Genomic DNA, 15,635 nt, shown 5'->3' on the forward strand with positions numbered 1-15,635 from the left:
GTTCAAATGATTCCTAATTTACTCCTAAGTGATCAATTTTAATACTAATTTTAAGATTATGCCCCCATGTTCCCCACCTACAGAGAAACCGTTAGATCACACTTATAATTTTGAAGATCTCTATTTAAATCACCTGTCAACCATCAAAATTCATGGAAATACAAATCAATTTTATGCCGTCTGTCCTCCATGATTTAACCCTTGAATCCCTGGTATTCTGATGAATCTACACTCTAGACTTCTACAAGGCCAGTATATTTTCCCTTGGGTTCAGTGCCCAAAACTGAATACATTTCTCCAGATGGGGTCTGACCTCTCAGCTTGCATGTACTTCTACACCACATCATCTTCATAGACTTTTCTCCCTTGTAGCTATTCCACCTTGACAAGCTGCTTGCTCATAGGTCTTTGTGGCTGCCCAACAGGGAGCGTATGTGTAAGATGTCATATAAAAGGAGCAAACCTCTGCCTTGTTCCTGTACTTGACTCCCCACATAACTGAAATGAGGAACTTCATAGCAGTATGCAGTGGTGCAAGTGTGTTAAGGAACCTCTTGGACGAGTGGTTAAAATCCAAATTAGTCCAGTCAGATAGTGAAAACAGATTGCATATGCAGCACTATATGGTGTCTAAATATTGAATCTGCTCTGTGCTTAGCTGTTTATCAGCTAAGCAGAAGTGAGGAAGTCAGTAACTACTGAAATTTTACTTGGATTTATTGTGGAAGTGACACTTCATGAATATTAAATTGATTTTGTTTAATTTTCAGCCAAGCCAGGAGGTCAGGTGAGGTGTCAGTACTTTCCAGCGGTGGATAAAGTTGTCTTTGTGGATGACTATGCAGTTGGATGTAGAAAAGACTTGAATGGCATCTTGTTGCTCGATACGGCACTACAGACCCCTGTTTCAAAGCAGGATGATGTGGTTCAGCTTGAATTGCCAGTTACAGAGGTAAGAACATTTTCTGTGCCTGAATGGCTTCTCATTTTTAAAGATTTTTTTCTTCCTTGAATTGAACGGATTAGTGTGTGTGTTATAAAGATTGTACCTTAGCAAAGAATGTGTCCTGTAAGAGTGAAGAAGGATAAATAAATACCTATGTGTCTGATCATTTATGTTTGCCTGCAAGTTAGCTAATCAGCCTCACTTTGGGCAGTATTTTATCTTGCTGCCAACCATGACCTTCCTGCTGCAAATTAGGGCTGATGACCTGGCACAGATCAACAACTGGCACAGATCAGCTAATGCCACAGAGTGATTTTGGGGGCCTTCCACCAGAAGCCTTGGATTTTATTTCCCTCCCTGTGGTGGGACAGGACATCCTGCAGTGACATCCTATTTAGCAGTAACTTTTAACTGTGGAAGTTAAAGTTAATAAAAGTTAAATGGATAATGACATGCTTAAAGTCCTGGAAAAAATATGGATGCCTGAAGACTACGGTCTAAAATGGTGGGGGCTGCAGTGCTGTGTTGCACTGTATAGTAGGGTACTGATTATATTTTGTTGTTTTTGTTGTCTTACTCAGAATCTACCTCTTTTGATGTCTTGAAAAGACAGGTCTGCATTTCTCAAATGGAAATAGCGGAATTAAGACACATTTTCAACCATATAGAGAAATGTGAAAGCTGGGCTACTAAATTAATATTGTACTTTCTGCAAACTCAGTCAGCAAACTGGATAAAATGATTGCAAAAAGATCTTAAATGTCTCCCTTCTCCCCTGTCCACATTATAGTACATTTCTCAATATTCCCAGTCACAAAATTTTGCCACCAAGAACTGAAAAGGTCTTTTTATTTTAGCCTTTTTGTACATAAGTAGCTTGCTGCACATTAGTGATTTGATGAGTAATCACAAGAAAAGTATCCTCATTCAAATACTAGGAGAAAACCTACTAGGAGTTTCAAAAAAAAAAATTGCAGCGCAAAATTCATAGTAGTTAAACTGTTTTTTTTATGAGTTCAAAAATGAAAGGCAAATTACTCCATTCTTCAAGTGGCATTTTTGGAACTGTTACCATGTCAACTTCAGACATGCAGCGGAATTTTCATTCTCAAAATTACCTAAATTATACAGCCTTAAATCTTTCATAAAAGGTTGGCGATAAGTCTTGATGCTAGTACAACTTAATCTGGAAGACTAACTGCAAAAGTGAATGCTATGAGCTTTTATCCCATTGTTGTCATCGTTAATTTTTCATTAATCCATCAATTCCTAAATACAATAGCCAATTTACCCACCTTCTCCCCACCATGGATGTTCATGCTTATTTTAGAATATCCAAAAGATGTGGATACCTAGAAATGACTGCAAGGCAGCAATCCTATAAGAATTCTGATGACATCCTTAACCACAAGGGTGTACACAAGTGTTTTGTTCATGCATCTGACTCCAAGGTGACATTATAACCGTGAAATCTGTCTTGTGTTCATTGTGGATGTTTTCCTCCCAGTGGGTATCATGCCAGTTTCTTGAAATATGATGCTCCCTAGTGGGTTGAGCATCGTAGCATAGCCTCATTCAATCTGAATGATAAACCATAGTTGATCGCTTTGATCGATAGTATGCTATATATCTTCTTACACAATAACAGTGATCTTTTTGATCTTTGCGCTCAAAATTTCAGAAAAGTTTAATTGAACTGCAAATAATTTACTGTTAATTTTCCTAGTAAAATCTGAATTATAACATGATCCAATATCTAATAGCTCCTCTTTGTGACATGATGTGTGCAAATGCTTTCAGCTGAGGATATCTGTGGGCTTCCATTCCCCCAAATACTATTGGACTGTTTAATGTTGTACCGTATCACAAAATGCCTCCTATAGCACTTTTTAAAACTGTCAAATGCTCATTACTACTTTCATACTTTTGACTATTTCTCGTTTCAGTGCAGTACTGAGGGAGTGCTGCATTGTCAAGGTTGTCATCTTTAAGGGGAGATGTTAGACTGAGGATATAACATCTGTATTGGCACTGCTCAAAGAAGAACAGAGGCATTCTCTTGGCGGTCTGGCCAATATTTATCCTTCAACCAACCCTACCAAGACTGATTTTTTTGGATATTTTGTGCGATTTGGCTGTACACAAATTTGACTGCTACGTTTCCCTACATTAGAACAGTGACTATTATTTAAAAATACTTCATTGACTATGAACTGCTTGGGTTCTCCTGAGGTCATGAAAGGTGCGATTTAAATGCGCATTCTTTCTGCTCTCTCTCAACTGTTCAGTAACGTATTTTTTTGTAGCCAGCCTTATTCAGTAAGTGAATAGAACAGTGAATACTGCTCTTTCCTTACAATGTGAGGAGTACTGCAGCATATTCATTGGAATTGGAGCAGTGTTGAGTTAAAGGGTATGAATGTGGATGCTATATGATTGCTTTAAGAGTGATGTCACTTTAAGAACTCGGTATGCTAATGAGCAAAGTACCAGGATGTAGTCATGTGACTAGAAGCCATACTGGACAAAAGTTCTGTATGAGGTTTGCTCTGTGTTGTATATCCTAGTTTAGCTGTTAATATACCTGCTAGAGATCTTGAAGGAACTGGAATCCATGTACCTCATTGTACTGCTTAAGATAAACAAAGGATCTCATGACAGTGGAAGTGACCTGAATTGATTTGAAAATATGAAAATCACACTAGGCAAAGAATGGCATTCAGCTGAGTGAGTAATGGGTCCTGTAACCAATTAATAGTTTTGTTATAAAGTTCAAACTATAATCAGTTTTAGTCTGTCTCTGCAGTTTTGATCGGTCAGTTTAAGGACCGCATCTGCTGGGTTTATTTGATGGGTGGAGGCATGCGGGGCACACAGAACTGGTGCGTGCAATATACGTGCGGCTGCCAACGGTTGGTGGAGAACAAAAACTGTGGAAGGCAAGGAGAACCCAACAACGGTTACCCTGGTTGGATTGTTTTCGTGAGGGGTGGCATGGAAGAGGTGGATGAGACGGAATTGGTTGGGTGGCAAAATGATACAACTTTATTTAAAGCTATTTTTTATGCTAAAAATGAAGATTCACTAGATTTGAACGAAAAATGTTTTAGAACAGTAGTTGGGTAAATTTAAAAAAAAAATACATAATTGAATCAATCATTGGTTGATTCTATAGGCGAAGAAGATAACACTCTGTACCCTCCAGAGTTTCTATGCAGTCAAACTCCAATGGGCATGCCACTGTGCAAAGTTAGACTCAAGGAAGCAGGAGTTGTTAAGAAACCTGAATCCTAAACAAGATTTTGTTATGGAACAAGATAAGTATTAGGAAGCTAGGTTCTTAGATGGAGAGGGTCTCTGAGGGTCATTAGTGTTAGGAATTCTCTTCCCCAGTGAGCAGTGGAGGTTGAGTCATTGAATATATTCAAGGCTGAGTTAGATAGATTCTTGATTGACAAGGCAGTTGAGGCTTATGGGGGAGTAAGCAGAAAAGTGGAATTAAGGCCACAATCAGATCAGCCACGATCTTCTTGAATGGTGCAGCAGGCTCGAGGGGCTGAATGGCCTACTCCTGCTCCTATTTCTTATCTTATGGTGGATGCTGAAATTATAGTTTTTAGTTTGAGATACAGCACTGAAACAGGCCCTTCGGCCCACCGAATCTGTGCCGACCATCAGCTACCCATTTATACTAATCCTACACTAATTCCATATTCCTACCACATCCCCATCTGTCCCTATATTTCCCTACCACCGACCTATACTAGGGGCAATTGCTAATGGCCAATTTACCTATCAACCTGCAAGTCTTTGGCATGTGGGAGGAAACCCATGCGAACACAGGGAGAACTTGCAAACTCCACACAGGCAGTACCCAGAATTGAACCTGGGTCGCTGGAGCTGTGAGGCTGCAGTGCTAATCACTGCGCCACTGTGCCGCCCTAATGGGCTGATTTCAAGGAAATAGTGTTTATTCCTTAAATACTGAGCCCGTTAGATGTAAACCGGCCTTTTCAGCTCAGCAGAAAACAGTTCCTAATTAGACTTTCATATGCTATGACTGTAAACAAGTCACAAGGCCAGACTCCTGACAAAATTTGTATTTATATTTGTAGGCATATTTTTACACATAGGCAGCTTTATGTAACTTTTTCCAGAGTGAGAAGTTTTGATTCTGCCAAAGTCTTTGGTGAAAGAATAACTCTCAATTCTGTATTTAAAGAAGTACTGTTGCAATAAAGATACCAATTTGACTGCAAATCTTTTGCGGATCTCTGCTAGTTAAATTTAATGTCCTGTAGTTTATATGTATAAAAGAAGGGTGCAATATTTGTAGGCAATCTGAGATCAAACGTTTTACATTTGTCTAACATTGGAGCAGTACTATTTATTTAACTGAAAGATTGTTTTGACAAGTAAAACCATTTGTGTCTCTCACAGCAGTAAATTGATCTGTTGTGGGTTTCTGGTAAGTAGTTCACAGATCTAGTTTTTTCTGAGGATATTTTTATGTTTTAACCCTTAGACTTGGGAAGAATTTCCGGCTGTGAATGTTTCTAGGTTTCCTGAATTAAATTGTATATATTAAATGTCAAAATACTTTCTCTTACCTGTTAATTCTAGTGATTAGCATCCAAATGATCAAGACAGAAAAATGTTCAAGGAGCAAGTCTGGGGGTTGGGTTAGTGGTGAGAAAAAAATGGTATATGCAAGTGCTTTTGCCTTTTCTCAAAATTCTAATTTCCCTCTGCTTTTCTTCATTAGCTGTATGTAGTAGTTTTTCATCAATAGTGTTGGATAGCCAAGGTTGTGAACTTTCAGCATCACTGCCAATCCTAGTTGGTTGTCAAGAGTCATTTTTACTGTTGAGAAAGGTGGTTTTCTTTGCTCTCCGTGCCAAGTGCTCCATCTGAGCAATATGTCTCAGGTTCTAGTTTCCTGTCACTATCAAATTATTGAAATATCCTATTTTTAATTTAAATATAAATTGACTTGTTTGCTGGGATTTTTGTTTCCCAAGGTATATTTAAAATCTGCTTTTTTATTCCCTTTAGCCATTCCCCTGGTATGCACACTTTTCTACTCCCTTAAGTCCAAGGGACGCAGGCTTAAAAGCATATGGCCGACAACTGATTTAGCCATCCACTGCCAGATCTGGCTGGATCGCGTAAAGCACTGTCGGGTCTGTTTTCGTCTGCTAAAACTCACTGCTCCAGGATTATCCTGGAATGCAAAAGTAAAACCTGGCTTTTTCTCGACTGCAAACCATCTTCTTGAACCCTTCTCCCATCTCCTGCACCCTCCCCTCCAATAATAAGTGCGAGGAGCTTAACAATTTCTTTATCACTAAGATCAAGACCATCCGAGTAGCTGCCTCTGCCGTGTCCCTCCCTTCCACTAGCCACTGGACCAAACTTCCTTTAAAGCTCCCCCCTTCCCTAGCCCTGAACTCACATCTTTCTCCAGTTTCTCTCCTATTTCTCCATATGCTTTCTGAACTTCTGCTCCATTGACCCTATTCCCACTAAACTACTCCCTCCTGGTCCCCATATTAGCCAATATTGTTAATGGTTCTCTTCAGATACGAACATACGAATTAGGAGCAGAAGTAGACCATGCGGCCCCTCGAGCCTGCTCCGCCATTCAATAAGATCATGGCTCATCTGTTCGTGTTTTGAATTCCACACTCCCATCTACCCCCAATAACAGGAATCTATCTACCTCTGCCTTAAAAATATTCAATGATCCTGCGTCCATTACCTTCTGAGGCAGAGAGTTCCAAAGTTGTACAACCCTCAGGAAAAAATTCTCCTCGTCTCTGTGTCCTGAAAGGGCAACCACTAATTTTAAAACAGTGCCCCCTAGTTCTGGACTCACCCACAAGAGGAAACATCCTTTCCACATCCACCTTGAAGTGTTGTCCCTCTCCCCTTTAAATCTGCAATCATCACCCCTTTCTCAAAATCTACCCTTGTCCCCACCATCCTTGCAAACCTCTGAATAGTGGCTCATCTTCAACCTTCCTTCCTTTTCCAGAATCCTTTGGCGTGTTGTCGCCTCCCAAATCCATGCCTATCTTTCCCAGAACTCCATGTTTAAATCCTGTCACAGTAGGGAAAGGGCTTTTGCCGAAGTCACAAATGACATCCTATGTGAATGTGACAAAGGTAAATTATCTATCTCTCTTCGTCCTTTTCTATCTGTCTGCAGCCTTTGACACAGTTAACCATTCTGTTCTTGTTTATCTAATCGTAGGCAGGGTATCATTTGCAATGGCTTCTCTTTCTGCACCATTACCTCTGTCTCCCCAGGATCTATCTTGGGCTGCATGCTATTTCTCATCCACATGCTGCCCCTCAGCGACATTATCCAAAAGCACAGCTTGTCATCAACGTACATGTGAAAACTATCAGCTTTGCCTCACCACCACCTCTCAAATGGAATTTTATCCTGAGAAGTGTGAGGTGATGCATTTTGGGAGGACTAACAGGCAAGGGAATATACAATGGATGGTAGGACCCTAGGAAGTACAGAGGGACCTTGGTGTACTTGTCCATAGATCACTGAAGGCAGCAGCACAGGTAGATAAGGTGGTTAGGAAGGCATATGGGATACTTTCCTTTATTAGCCGAATAAAGAATATAAGAGCAGGGAGGTTATGATGGAACTGTATAAAATGCAAGTTAGGCCGCAGTTGGAGTACTGTGTACAGTTCTGGGCACCTCACTATATGAAGGTTTGATTGTCCTGGAGCGGGTGCAGAGGAGATTCGCCAGGATGTTGCCTGGGCTGGATCATTTCAGCTATGAAGAGATTGAAAAGGCTAGGATTGTTTCCTTAGAGCAGAGAAGGCTGAGGGGGGATATGATTGAGGGGCATTGATAGGTTAGATAGGAAGAAACCCCTTCCCTTAGCGAAGGGGTCAATAACCAGGGGGCATAGATTTAAGGTAAGGGGCAGGAGGTGTAGAGGAGATTTGAGGAAAGATTTTTTCACCCAGAGCATGGTTGGAATCTGGAACGCACTGCCTGAAGGGGTGGTAGACATTTAAGAAGTATTTAGATGAGCATTTGAAATGCCATAGCATACAAGGCTACGGGCCAAGTGCTGGAAAATGGGATTAGAATAGTTAGGTGCTTGATGGCTGGCACAGACACGATGGGCCGAAGGGCCTGTTTCTGTGCTGTATAACTCTGTCTCTATGACTCTCAACTCCTTCACTGTTGCTAAATTATCAGACTGCTCAATAGACATCTAGTACTGGATGAGCAGAAATTTTCTCCAATTAAATATTGGGAAGACTGGAGCTATTGTTTTCAGGACCTCCACTCCAAACTCCGTTCCTAGCTTCTGACTCCATTCCTCTCCCTGGTAACCGTCTGAGATTAAATCAGTCTGTTTGGAACCTTGGTGTCACATTTGACCCTGAGATGAGCTTCCAACCGCATGTTTGCACCATCGCTAAGACATTGCCTGACTTTACCCCTACCTCAGCTCATTTGCTGTTGCAATCATCATTCATGCCCTTCTTACCTCCAGACTTGATTAATCCAAACATTCCACTCCACAAACCTGAGGTCATCCACAACTCTGCTGCTTGTGTCTTAACTCACATCAAATCCTTTTTAACTGTTGCCCCTATGCTTGCTGATCTACATTCTTCTTCTATAGTCCCTCGGGAATGAGGATGACTTTCTTCCACTCCAGGGTTGTGGGCCCTTTGGTGACTGAATAGTCCAATTCTGGATCTGCACACTTTGCCACAGGTGGGGCAGGTGGTGTTGGGTGAGGCGAGTGAATGGGATGCTCGAGTTTCTGAACACTCCTTCCGCTGTTTGCACTTAGTTGCTGCCTGGGCATGTCGACGTTGTTTGAACTGGCTGTCACCTTTGCTGGCGCTGCTTCTCCATTTTGGATGGTCTCTGGCAAGAGATTCCCATGAATCAGTGGAGATGACACATTTTTTTCAGGGAGGCTTCCTACATGGGCTCCTGGTAAAACAACATCTTTATTTTAAAAGTTTTATTCTTCTTTTCAAATCTCCATGGCTTTGCCCGTCCCTATCTCTATAATCTCCTCCAGCCCCACAACCCTCAGATATCTGCGCCCATCCCATTCTTGCCTCTTGAGCATCCCCCGATTTTAATTGCTCTGCCATTGGTGGCTGTGCCTTCAGCTGCCTAGGCCCTAACCTTTGGAACATCCACCCTACAGCTCTCCACCTCACTCCTTTTAAGACACTCCTTAAAACTTACCTCTTTGACCAAGCTTTTGGTCATCTGACCTAATATCTCTGTGGCTCGTCATATTTTGTGTGTGTGTGTAAATGATGCCCACAATTTAAATAGATTTCAAAATGATAAAACATGTTTTCAGTATCTTGTCAAATTACTTCATTAAGGAAATCTCTTTGGCTATTACTTTAACTAGTTACAAACTAAAACAGGGAATGCGTTATTTCTACATTAAGAAATTATAGGAAGTTTTTATTCTAAAATAAAGGAACCTTTTGTTTAAAGCCAACATTGTATTGAATAGTTTGCAGACTGGTACTTTTAAGGGCTATTGCTGCATGGCATGTCATTGGTATAACTGCAAAGTGTTTGGCTTTTTTTAATAGTTGTTTAGTACAATAAGGGTTGCAATATTATTTCTGCGATCTGTGTGTGTCTTTTTTAAGCAGATCTAAACTTGAATTAGTTGAAATTTATTGCTTATGTGTGCCCTGTGTCTTTAACATGTACAGGCCCAGCAATTGCTGTCTGCTTGTCTGGAGAAGGTGGAGGTATCATATATAGAAGGGTACGATCAGTTTATCACACAGTTGAAAGATGGGCTGCAAAATACTTCGCATGAGACAGCAGCAAATCATAAAGTTGCAAAGGTTAGTAGAAACTGCAGTAAATTTCTCTGAGGAATGGCATTGTGCCCAAATTCATTCATCTTTAGATGAAGAAATCTCCTGGGCTATCCCTTCAGTCGGTTGTTCGAACTTGGTGACGCATTGTGAAGGCAGTCTAGTCGCTAAAGTTGAAGGTCCCATGATACAGTAAATGAAAAGACCCTAGCAGTGTTGTCAGCAAACAAGCAATTTAAGAAACAGTTGCCCAGTACAACAATAACAGTGTCCTATTGCATCTCTAGCACCAAGTCTGCTGGAACCAGCAGTACCATTCAGGTGTTGTAGCCGTTACTGACCCTGTTTTTCTTGTCATGTGTGCAATGCTGACAAGGTCACATTTATTGCTCATTCTTATTGACATGACTAAGTTGTTGTGGTGGGACTTCTTCAGCTGCTGCATTCCTTGCTCTTGCGGTAATTGCCAAACCTGAAATCGGTTCTGCCTAACCAGTTTTTCTTTGCAAAAGCAGCTAGCCCATGACCATCCATCCTCTCCCACTCTTGCTGTCCCCTGCATCCCCCTGGCTTTTCAAACAGCTGCCTGTGCAAGGCACAGGAACTGTGGTGGACAGTGGGCTCAGTATATGTTTTAATAAAGCTGTTTTTTGTGAAATGCTAAGCCATGTTATGAATTATTTTTATTTCCCTGGGTTTGCAGTAATACATCTTTTTTTTGCAGTGGGCAACAGTCACTTTTCATCTTCCTCATCATATCCTGAAGTCAGTTGCTAGCGCCATTGTAAATGAGTTGAAAAAGACCAATCATAATATTTCTGCCCTGTCCGTAGCCTCATCTGTAATGGATAGGCTATCCTACCTCTTACCAAGTGCTCGACCCGAACTTGGTGTGGGTCCTGGCCGCTCAGTAGACAGGTATGAGATGGTTTCCTATTCTTAAAATAGAGCTAAGTTATAATGTTAAATTTGTCATCCTTTCATTTCAGTTTTTGTAAAGTCTAATGATATGCTATGTTGGCTAACCAGTTATCCAAGTATTGAACAGTTTATGTTGGAGTTGATGCTTAGCTCTTACAGAAATTATCTCTGTGGTGACACTATAACATAAAGAAGAATTAGAGGCTGAGACATGATCCACATATGTGCTTTTAAAGGGGCAACTATTAATAGTTTGGTCATTTGTATCAACATCCTTTGATGTATTCTATACCTTGGCTAATAAAGGAAAGGATTCCAAGAGCAGGGAAGTTATGCTGGAACTGCATAACTCCTTGGTTAGGCCACACCTTGAGGTCTATGTGCAGTTCTGGTCACCTCATTACAGAAAGGATGTAATTGCTCTAGAGAGGGTACGGAGGAGATTTACGAGGATGTTGCCAGGACTGGAAAAATGCAACTAAGAGGAAAGATTGGATAGGCTGGGGTTGTTCTCCTTGGAACAGAGAAGGCTGCGAGGCAATCTGATTGCAATGTACAAAATTTTGAGGGGCCTGGATAGAGTGGAGGTGAAGGGTCTAGTCACCTTAGCAAAGAGGTCAGTGACAAGGGGGCATAGATTTAAAGTGATTGGTAGAAAAATTAGACGGGAGATGAGGAAAAACTTTTTCACCCAGAGGGTGGTGATGGTCTGGAACTCATTGCCTGTAAGGGTAGTTGAGGCAGAAACCCTCAACTCACTCAAAAGGAGTCTGGATATGCACCTCAAGTGCCGTAATCTGCAGGGCTACGGACCAAATGGTGGAAGGTGGGATTAGAATAAGTGGATCGTTTTTCGGTCGGCACAGACTCAATGGGCCAAGTGGCCTCTTTCTGTGCCTTTAAACTTTCTATGAATCTATGATAGAGTGAGCATTGAAGTCATTGCCTTGTTGCACTTCTACGTTGAAGTAAGGAGTGTAACTGAATTTGGGATTGGCTTTTTTATTTTAAAAAGCACAATTGGGGATCAACTTTGGAGAGCTTTAATGTTATGATGACATTGGGAGAAATGCTGGGTGGTCTGGAAATTTGGATCAACATAACGGAAGTTCAGTGGGTAAATGATAGCACGTGTTTTTGTTAATTCATCACCTGCACATTGAATGTATAAAACCCCTAAGTGAGTATCTTTAGTGATCTTGAGACTTGCTATTTAAGTATGGATTTAAGCACTTGACTGACTTTCATCTTTTATCTCAGACAGCAAAGGACAGAGATGAAATGATCCATTCAGATCAAGTGCTGAAGGCTACTTTTTATAAAGTGCCAGTATGCACAGGCTTTTTGTGTTATTTGTGCAGTGATTAGTGCTTGGCAAGAATTTGTGTTGCGAATGAAATTTTTCTGTACTAATTTTGTTTGCTGTGTTTGGAAGCTAAAGGAAGTTAAGTCTCTCCTATGGTTGTTACCCTTCTGCCATGTCCAAAATGGTGACTGGTGCCAAAATTGAGTCACAGTTACCATGGAATTGGAGCCAAAAATAGTGGCTTTGTTGCATTATTTATTAATGCCTATTCAAAACAAAAACTGCATCTGTCCCATGTGCTCACTCAGTCTAACAATGACAATCGTATCCATAGAATGATGTGGCATATTACTGCAACATATACACTTGAGTAAAGGGGGCAATCGGATTGGGAGAAAGTACTCTCAAAAGTAAATTAGCGCCCTCTTCTCTTGATCTTTTTCTTCCACCCTCCCCAACCTATTACATTTTTTAAAAAACCTTCTTCCCACAGCTGTGGGGTTCTTCAAATGGAACTGAAATTTGGGAAACCTAATGTGCCTCCTGAAGGAATCCTACAGATAGTCATTCTAGGCAGGCACCTTGCAGTTAGGAGATAGAGTAAATCAATTTATGATCCAGCTTGTTGCTAAATGTGAGAACTACAAGCTGGGTGTGACCTTGTGTGTTACACCCCTTCTGCGGTCCCTGCACCTCAACATGTAGCACAAGTTTATGCGTCCATCATAAGTGGACGTTAGAGCAAATGTCAAGTCAAATGCATGTTACCCTTGAGGCTTTGCAAAGTAAACTGATTGAACACTCTATTTAGGTCACTAATGTATAGTGAGGCGAACAGGCGAGAAACCTTCACTTCTTGGCCACATGTAGGATACAGATGGGCTCAGCCTGATCCGATGGCACAGGCAGGATTCTACCACCAAGTAAGTTCTTAAATTAGTTATTCCCAGTATTGTAAAATACCTAGCTTTTTGTTTTCAATACCTTTTGAACTGTAAAACAGAATTGTTGAAATTCTCTAAATATCGGCAGTCAGGGATTTGGGGGAAGCAAAGTATAATGTGGAAGCCTTTGACCTTTTCCTGTTGAACTGTTTAACTTCAGTTCATGAGAGGTGATTTTTTTTTTTTCTTCATCTCAACTCACCAAAGTAACATGGTGACAATATGTAAGAAACGCATTGCATTTCAATAATGGATTGTGAGCAAAAGTTGACTTTGCTAAAAGGTCCCATTGTTCCATTTCTGGTTTGTCCTGAGGCAGTTGATGAGGTTGAGTATCAGTGAGGTTAGGCCTCACTGAGTCTTTCTACTAATGGAGGGGGAAAAGATCCATTAAAGCTCCTGCTCTTGATCACTATCCAGTGGACTTAGAAAACATTCTTTAATTTTGTCTCAAGCTTTTGGAAACTGAAGCAAGCATTATCAAATAAGCAGACTGAATCCTTGCTCTTATTTTTTATTTAGCCAGCCTCCTCTGGGGATGACCGGGCTATGTGTTTTACATGTAGTGTGTGCTTGGTATGCTGGGAACCAACAGATGAACCTTGGTAAGTAAACTGTGCCTGTATGCACTAAGTGGATAAAATCAAGATAGCTGGACTCTCTACAGTATTAATACAGAATTCTTTGTGTTCAGTAAGTTTGGAGTTGAAGCTCCAATGAGGATACACGCACAGTTTATTGGTAGGGGGGGCAGGGGAAGAGAGACAGAAAGAAGCATATAACTGAGTTCAGTTTGTTTTGTACTATTAATTTCACAACAAAATAATGGCATAATTAAGTTGTCAGTGACCAAATGTGTGGTATTTGCAGCTATTTTATGCAATTCTTTTGCTACTGGTGTCTTTTCCTTTTTTTAAAAGAAAAAGCACATTGTAGAAGGTTTTAACCTTCTAATTTCCATTTCAAATGTTTAAACCTGTTTACAGATGCACAAGGTGTATCATTTACTTTTCTTAATTGCTCTTTATGTAGGTCATAGTTGGATTTTATCTTGCATACACAAAGATATTTATCTCAAATCTACATTAACACTTTTCACACTGTAAACGATAAATTGCCGCATTTCAGTGCTAAATGCTTGGCTTACAGGCAGGAAATAGTGCTGCTGCAATCTTAATAAGTAGAATACTTCTGTTGAGCCTTTAACTTTGAAGCAGTTTGATCAAGTTTCATAAAACTTTGCCAACTGTGTCTGTAACCTTGACTATTTAAAAAATTTTTTTATACAACATAGGTCAGAACACGAACGACATTCTCCTAACTGTCCATTTGTGAAAGGTGAACACACGCAAAATGTGCCACTATCAATAACTTTGGCAACAAGTCCAGCACAATTTCCCAGTATAGATGTCCCTGATCGAATAGCATGTGTTGGCTTTGGAAGCTGTCCTCATTTCCTAGCTGTGTCAACAAGGCGTGGAAAGATCTGTATATGGGATGTATCTAAAATGATGAAGGTATCTTAATTATTTTATTTAGTAAATACGAATTTAGTTATCACTACATGTGATCTGAAGGACCTCTCAAGCTGAGTGGAATAAAAATATAATTGGTTATTGAGAAGTGTGTGTATAGGTGATGTGCTGGATTTGTACCCATACACCATCAAAGAGGTTAATTTTCATGTAGAATGTTTATACTGTACAGTGTGCCGTTCTTCTTTGTGATATCTGTTTTTGAAAATTCATCTCAGGAAATTCATGAGGTGAGGGCTAAAGTGTAGTGCAGTTCACTTAAGCTAAATTCCATTTTTGTTTTGCTGGAGATGTATGCTTTCCTTTTCTGCTTCCTATTTCTTTCCCCACATCAGCTTCTACTCCAGTGTTCAGTAGTTTAGACGCAGAATCTATTGACATCAGCCTTGGAAGGTCACACCATCCTGGTCCATTGTGATATTTAGTTTGGAATTATGGGCAGCGCTCTCTCTTGAGCAGGTTTTGCCTGTAACTGACCAGATACTGCCCACCTACCTTCATTCAGGACCTTTTTTGATTGGTAGAGAGAAACTCTGTTCTTGTCATTCTAAGCTAAAATAAAATTGACCTCTGCTACAGGTGTCAGCCATGGCTCAGTGGTAGTACTTCTGCTTTGGAGTCAAAAGGTTGTGGGTTCAAGTTGTACACCAGAGACTAACACAATCAGGCTGACATTTCAGTGTAGTACTGAGAGTGCTGCACTATTATCTTTTGGATGAGACATTAAACTTAGGTCATCTCCAGTGAATGTACAAAATCCTATGGCACTATTCAAAGAGGAGCACGGGAGTTCTCCCAATGTCCTGACCAATATTTATCCCCAACCAACATCTAAAACTGATGTTCAATCTGGTTATTATCCCTTTGTGCGATCGTACTGTATGTAAATTGACTGCTGAGTTCCCTGCATTACAACAGTGTCTACAGCAGACTTTAAAGGACCATCCTGTAGTCATGAAAGATGCTATATAAATGTTTTTCTGTCTCACTTGCTTGATTCCTGGATCCCTCGCTCGCTGTCTGGCTCTGTCTGTGTCTTGAAGAAATGTCACTGCTGTACTCTCTAGTTGCCCAGTCTTTGGCCATTAAGTTTTTTTAAATATTTGTTTTGCTAACTGTTCCTTG

General features: G+C 40.5%; 1 protein-coding gene across 7 annotated transcripts in view; it reads left to right on the plus strand.

Moving 5' to 3' along the window:
• Window positions 1–15,635, plus strand: part of birc6 (baculoviral IAP repeat containing 6) — a 239,843-nt gene that overhangs the window by 17,334 nt on the left and 206,874 nt on the right. For all 7 annotated transcript variants that reach the window (XM_068045333.1, XM_068045336.1, XM_068045335.1 and 4 more), the window contains exons 2-7: window positions 771–952; window positions 9,694–9,831; window positions 10,529–10,722; window positions 12,843–12,954; window positions 13,498–13,580; window positions 14,270–14,492. In XM_068045333.1, the coding sequence (XP_067901434.1) occupies window positions 771–952; window positions 9,694–9,831; window positions 10,529–10,722; window positions 12,843–12,954; window positions 13,498–13,580; window positions 14,270–14,492 (932 nt within the window). The remainder of the gene's footprint in view (window positions 1–770; window positions 953–9,693; window positions 9,832–10,528; window positions 10,723–12,842; window positions 12,955–13,497; window positions 13,581–14,269; window positions 14,493–15,635) is intronic.

Source organism: Heterodontus francisci, chromosome 13 (genome assembly GCF_036365525.1).
Source record: "Heterodontus francisci isolate sHetFra1 chromosome 13, sHetFra1.hap1, whole genome shotgun sequence".
NCBI classification, from domain to species: domain Eukaryota; kingdom Metazoa; phylum Chordata; class Chondrichthyes; order Heterodontiformes; family Heterodontidae; genus Heterodontus; species Heterodontus francisci.